Raw genomic sequence first — 7,260 nt, forward strand, 5'->3', positions numbered from 1 at the left:
TTCAGTTCAAAAATGCTCTGCATTTCCTATAAAAAACAAGACAGTTGGCCAACCAATTGTTTCAAAATTATTTATTGTTCCAAACCATTTTAACTATAATCAATAGAGAGGATTAGTAATATACAGATTTAGTGCTACGGCAGAAATGATTAGAGAAATGTTTGTTTTATAAAACCTGCAATCTTTTGAAAACCAGTATAAAACCTGCAACCTGTCTAAAACTGGCATAAAACCATTATAAAAACTCTTTTTAAACCAATTTGCAAGTACTCAAAAATGTTTATATGTACACTGTGCCTGTACAATGTAAAAAAAAAAAAAAAAATCTACACATGTATCAATGAAATCAACTTAAATCTCCCTTTCAAATGGGTGTTCTTATAAATTTTGAATGTAGAATACCACTGCAGGCCAACCAAGCAAAATAACCAAGCACACATGCACATGCATGTGCACATACACATGCACACATGCATGCAAACACACTACTGTGCAGTGTTAAGTTCACAATTAAGTTTGCGAATCTTAGAGGTCATCTTGTTAAAGTCAAGCTCCATCATAATCTTTTGAAGAGCCTCAAAGGTGAACCTGAATCCTCGTGGATATTCCATATTAAGAGCATAACAGAGTCCAAAGACCATTGCCACTCCAGCTGCCACAGAAGGCAACTCATTCAGGACTTCCACACCATCAATGATTATCCCGATGTCTCGAGGCTGATGTAGGAGGCTTGAGTTGTCCCTGAAGACGAAGAGTGCCATGGTGGTACTCTGCAGCTCTTCCTCAGCTTCATCTTTCTGGGATATCTTGAGGTAAAATATGGAACAAAATGTACAAGTGAAGAATTGAAGTCTGGCACACCTGATAAATCTTTGACCATAATAAACTACTATTTTGATAGTTGTTTGGTCACAGACTATTAGAACAATTATTTGACTAATCAGATTGTGAATTGCATAATCATTAAATTAAATCACAAAGCCCAAGAAAAAAAAAGAAAACAATACAGAACCCTAAGATATTAACTTGATGAGTTGATTAATCGTTGCTGTCCTACATTAATCACTGCATTTAATAGCAGAGTTGTCAAATTTACATCAAGAGACTGCATCTCATGTAGAGACAGAACAGATATGGACATACCATGTATTCTTTTATCAAGTCCTCAACACATCAGCAAGGTGAATGAGAGGATAATGAGGGAGAGTCTAGATTATTATGAAATGTTTAAAAAGGATGTGCAGTGTAAATGCAAAATGATACCTCTTCAGATTAAATGAAAATGTATGCTTCAGCCATGGAATGGATGGAGCGATCTGTGGTTCTGAAAGCATACAGAAAAAAAAGAATAATGTTACTTCTCTATAAAACACATTACATAGAAAAACCAAGAAATACGTAACATGACATACCAAACAGTCTACAGACCAGCCATTAGCGACTAAGTTTGGCATAGGGTCAATTTTTTGCTGTTAAAATTAAAATTTCTTCAGAAAATGCACATTTTTCCGAGCTGCGCCTGAAAGTCAATTGAAGGAATTAGTCTTATGTCATTGATCTTATATGCTGGCTTGTTATTTCTGTCTCTAAATCATGCACATTAATAATTATCTTTTGCGCTCGGTGTACACACACATAACACACAGATATTTATATGAAGAGAGACAAACGTGCGCGCACAAACACAAGCTTGTGTCTAGAAACCGCGAGCTCACCAGAAAAATTCAAACGAAGCGGAGCACGGAGTTATACTATGAATGTTATGAACTATGAACTTATGCTAGCTAGCTTTATCCACCACCGATGCATCGTGGTAACGCTAGCTAGTTAGGCAAAAAGCCGTTTTTTACCAGTATACTAACTTGTATTCCCGACTGTGATGGTCGGTTTCTGGTAACCAGTTCTAACGTTGCGCAGGATAGCTAGCTAGCTTATAGCTAGCAGCTACAATCATGCAAAAATTAGGGGTGGCTGTCGACCCAGCTTAAATGGGGTTATTTTCTGCGATTTTGACAATACAAATTATAAAAGCTTTTGTAACACACTTGGCTTTACTTACGTTTATTTTCAGATGAAATTAATCAAAGATGTGACATGATGTTTCCAGCAGCCATGCAGAATAAAAATGGGTCCCGGTCTATTTCTGGTGGGCGTGTTCAAGTGCAAATCACTTTGACTCAAATTAAAGATATTATCTGTTCAACATGAAAAGAAATATATGTTTTGAGAGAAATCAAAAACTTTGCGTTGCGATGTTCACAATCCTGTACTGACACTATGGGCACATTTTTAGAAATCTATTTAATTCCACAGAAAGGTTAGCCACTTTAGTGTTTCACTTGTGACCTATTTATAGCTCACTGAAGATGGTTTTAAAATGCAACAATGTTCGGAGATAGAGAGAGAAAAAAAAAGAACTTTGGTGCAGGTGCAGGTGCAGGTGCAGTCTTTATGTAGCTTTCTGGTGACCTTAAAAGAACCTTTACGAAGCCCGTTGACAGGCCTTTAATCGAATGATCGGTTGGTTGATTGATAACAGAAAAAAATGACACATAAGATGGACATAAAGGACTGAAAACACCAAGAGCAAAATATTGCATCGCACTCATTTATGTAGTTTATTTTTAGATTAGATAATTTTGCAAAATAACGCAGCAAAATAAATAATAAGAGCCGGGATGTGCAGACTATTTAGCACTGAAAAAACTCCGTCCATGTGAACAGAATCAGGTGTTACCTTACCTGTTGATTAAATATCAAGACTATTTAGCAATAAGCTTACTTTAAAGGCTCGTAATAGGTGAACTGTCTTGGTATAGTTGAGTCACGCAGAGTTCATGGTCCATGTTGTGTTACTTGTTGTTTGTGTGTGTGTGTGTCACCCGATGACCCCTGGCGCCGGAGCGTCTAGACTACATTAGAGATGTGTCACAGCAAAGAGCCGCACCTGCGCTCAAAGAGAGCACATACATAGAGGTGAGGTATGAGGATAAATGGATAGATGCGGTCCTTTTTCGAAGCTGAGCGCACAGTTGTATTTCCTGCACAATCACACACGAAGTGAGGCTGTGTTTATGCCGGTTATACCATGAATATACACCCTGCAGGCACCACTTGTTTGTCAAACTGTTTATGAAGCAAAAGTCACATTTCTGTTTATTTACAAAGCAAAAAGAAGGGGGGAAAAGAGGCGTAGGAGGGGGTGGAGCGTGCGCACTAGCATACCGGCGACGGCTGTTTCCTTTCACTAAAAGGAAAAAAATAATAAAATGTGTACTTCACGTTACGGTTGAAACTGGGGGGGTTTTTTTTGTGTTTTTTTAATTTTTATTTTATAGAAACAATTTTTGCTCATAACCAATTGACAGGGGATTTCTTAAAATCACCCCGCAGTTCTTCAGCTGAGACACCTGAGTTAGAAAACACAAACACTGCAGCTGTCTTTGTACAAACTTGTACAAACTCTGTTTTGACCTTGTATACTGTATTTCCCCAGCCCCTCTATTTTGAAACTAAAACTATTGAACCTTAATTCAATTTCTCACTTCACATAATCGTTTCACTTTTGCCTTGAAGTGTTACTTTTAATTTAATTTAATTATTTTTTTATGACGCATGTTCTCTGGTGAGTTCAGGTACATCTGTAACTTCAAGTGGAAGAGTTGCATGTGAGTTAAAAATTTTCTATAATACCAAAAAAAAAAAAAAAAAAGACAAAATACTGACGTTTTTGTCGAATAATCTGTCTGACATGAGGGATAATATAGCATTTGCATTTTAACTAAAAGACTCGCGCACTGACACTATGGGCACATTTTTAGAAATCTATTTAATTCCACAGAAAGGTTAGCCACTTTAGTGTTTCACTTGTGACCTATGAAGTACCCCCGAAATTGTATCATATTAAACAACAACAACAACAATAACAACAACAACAATAAACACTCGAGGACTTTAAAGAGTTTAATTTTTACCGAGGTTTGAGAGCGCTCACCCCGGCTCGGGGCTCCACAGATGTGATGGATGAGGGCTCCTTGCTGCAGACTGCAGCGGAGTGTTTGACAGTCAAACTTGAAACAGTCTTTGGAACTGAAACGGTCTCTGCCAACACGAACACATACCCCAAACAGTTCGGTAAATATGTACAGTTTCTCGCAGCTTCAGTTTTCAGCAGCTACCAGAACTTGCCTACGGTCTGCATCCTCCCAGCAGCCTCGCACTTCATCTGCGGGCAGTACTTGCGTGTGTGAGCGCTGTCACCGGTGGCTTCGCAGATCGGGCAAGTGTAGTTCCGGAGGACGGGGCAGAAAACTTTCCCGTCGTCTGATTTGAGCTTGTGAGATAGGTACACCCTCGGAGTCTCCCCGTTCTGCTTGCATAAGCGGCAGTAGTCCGAGGATGAGGCGCTGCTGCTGGTGTCCGACGCGCTGCTGGTCGGACTGGACTGTGATGAGTTTTTGGAGGATTTCTTCCCCCGAGTGGAAGTGTGGACCTTACTCCAAGGGGGCGCTTGTCCCTTCTTTGGACGCTCGGTGTCTCGGTTATCAACCTCACGGTTGCTGCACAGTTTCTCGAACACTTGGCTCAGATTCATGTAGTCGTGCCACATGTTAAAGCTGTCCCCACCAGTGAGGATCGAGTTCTGGACCTCCAGTCGTCTCGGCATTGTGGTCATTTTTTGGCAGAAGTAAAACTGAGAGTGTGTTTGGAGCGCCTCATATTTATAGCTCACTGAAGATGGTTTTAAAATGCAACAATGTTCGGAGATAGAGAGAAAAAAAAAAAGAACTTTGGTGCAGGTGCAGTCTTTATGTAGCTTTCTGGTGACCTTAAAAGAACCTTTACGAAGCCCGTTGACAGGCCTTTAATCGAATGATCGGTTGGTTGATTGATAACAGAAAAAAATGACACATAAGATGGACATAAAGGACTGAAAACACCAAGAGCAAAATATTGCATCGCACTCATTTATGTAGTTTATTTTTAGATTAGATAATTTTGCAAAATAACGCAGCAAAATAAATAATAAGAGCCGGGATGTGCAGACTATTTAGCACTGAAAAAACTCCGTCCATGTGAACAGAATCAGGTGTTACCTTACCTGTTGATTAAATATCAAGACTATTTAGCAATAAGCTTACTTTAAAGGCTCGTAATAGGTGAACTGTCTTGGTATAGTTGAGTCACGCAGAGTTCATGGTCCATGTTGTGTTACTTGTTGTTTGTGTGTGTGTGTGTCACCCGATGACCCCTGGCGCCGGAGCGTCTAGACTACATTAGAGATGTGTCACAGCAAAGAGCCGCACCTGCGCTCAAAGAGAGCACATACATAGAGGTGAGGTATGAGGATAAATGGATAGATACAAAGCAAAAAGAAGGGGGGGAAAGAGGCGTAGGAGGGGGTGGAGCGTGCGCACTAGCATACCGGCGACGGCTGTTTCCTTTCACTAAAAGGAAAAAAAATAATAAAATGTGTACTTCACGTTACGGTTGAAACTGGGTTTTTTTTTTGTTTTTTTAATTTTTATTTTATAGAAACAATTTTTGCTCATAACCAATTGACAGGGGATTTCTTAAAATCACCCCGCAGTTCTTCAGCTGAGACACCTGAGTTAGAAAACACAAACACTGCAGCTGTCTTTAACTCGCGAGGGCAGTCATGGACGCAAGACCTGCGTCTCATCACTGCTGCTTTGTGAATGTCTGTCTGTGAAAAGCGCTTAATAAATAAAGTTTACTTACTTACTTACTTACTTACTTACTTACTTACTTACTTACTTACTTACTGAGCCTGCAGTTCAGAAATTTAACCATTAGATGGAGTCATTGCCAAAGCAATGACTCCATCTAATTGCTATGACTTTTGGTGTTTATTTTGGACCTTAACTCGCCCCACAGTTTTGAGACAAGGTTCACATATGATATATCATTGTGTGCGGCTGGAGCTGGAATGAGTTGCTATGACTTTTGGTGTTTATTACTTCTATAGTTTTTTAAATATGAATATTTTAATGCAAGTTTTTTCCCATTGAAATGAATGGAGAACAAGAAAACTTCATTTGTGGTGTGCTGGCTCACTCTAGTGGTATGTCGGGAGTAATGGAGGCGGCCGCTGTGTCCCTGTGGTTGGCCTACTTGTCAGATATCGACAAATCCTACACTACAGACCAGTTGACAGCGTGCAATAACCCAGCCGATTCATTCGTCTTTACACTACCTCACAATCGACTCAACGGTGAGTTATTTGTTTGTTTTGTTTTCTCACAATTAATGTAAAGCCAAGGTATATATCAACGGCGCGCGCAGCGGAAGTATGGCATTATAGCGGATTATAATGGGGGACGCTTTTATTTTGTATAACTACCGGAAGTAGTTCCTGTGTACTGAGCTAGCTGGGTAGCTAGCGCCGCGTCGCTTAAAAAGCAGCCGGGCTTGTCTTAAACTTAAGAGGCTGACACTCGCTAAACCACCCGATCGCTCGCCAAGCGACAGACGTCCATGTGTTCAACAACAGACACACGTCATTCCCCTTCGTGGTCTAAACCAATCAGAGATAGTGAGGGGCGGGACCTCTGTCCGTGGTCGAGCTGGAAGTGGAGGTGGATAGAGACGGGTGAGTAGCTTGAATGAAGCGATATCGATTCATTAAATCCTGAATTGAATGAATATAAATGTGTTTTACCAGAAACGCCAGAATCTCAGGTTAAAGCTCACAAAACTATTTCAACAACAACCAGCAAATGAGAGCAGGAAACGCATTCCACACGAAGACGTAAACAGAGCGGACCGACGCATCAGAATTAGCTTAGTCGGCGTGGGGGCTAATATCATCCTTAATTCCTTCTTACTTTTGCTGTTTTGCTTCCAACACGATAAAACCCACAGTTCACGCACAGCGAGCTGTGCGTGAACTGTGAGAGAAACTTCAAGAAAAGTTTCCCATCTCAAACATGTGTTTTCTGCATTACTCATTCGCTTATTACCCATCAGTCTACCGTTGTTTACAGCGCTGGCGGCCGCTGTCTTTCCTTTCCTTTGTAAATGACGTCGGATAAGAAAGCTTAATTTCTGCTGTTTAATACTGAAGAAATGTAAACTTTTTCAAATTAGGTATAATTGCAGAATATTTTTAAGGTTATCTGCTATAAAATCCATGCCAGGAAAATCTCCTTTATGTTTTTATTTTTTTATTTTTTTATTCTCAGTTACTTTGACACAACGGCATGTGCTGTGATGGTCACATCTCTGATAAAGTTTAGT

General features: G+C 40.0%; 1 protein-coding gene across 1 annotated transcript; it reads right to left on the reverse strand.

The window, feature by feature from the left end:
* Positions 1-3,381: 3,381 nt before the first annotated feature.
* LOC146654927 (nanos homolog 2-like) lies at positions 3,382-4,747 on the reverse strand. The gene has a single exon (XM_085427983.1). The coding sequence runs from the start codon at positions 4,673-4,675 to the stop codon at positions 4,175-4,177; it is 501 nt and encodes a 166-aa protein (XP_085284109.1). The 5' UTR covers positions 4,676-4,747; the 3' UTR covers positions 3,382-4,174.
* Positions 4,748-7,260: the final 2,513 nt, after the last annotated feature.

The sequence above is a fragment of the Rhamphochromis longiceps genome, linkage group LG13 (assembly GCF_057381845.1).
Source record: "Rhamphochromis longiceps isolate RC_006_pf linkage group LG13, R_longiceps_female_GT1.1, whole genome shotgun sequence".
NCBI classification, from domain to species: Eukaryota; Metazoa; Chordata; class Actinopteri; order Cichliformes; family Cichlidae; genus Rhamphochromis; species Rhamphochromis longiceps.

Bases quoted from the DNA above. Each gene is read 5' to 3' on its own strand.
- LOC146654927 (XM_085427983.1), bottom strand. From the start codon at position 4,675: ATGACCACAATGCCGAGACGACTGGAGGTCCAGAACTCGATCCTCACT.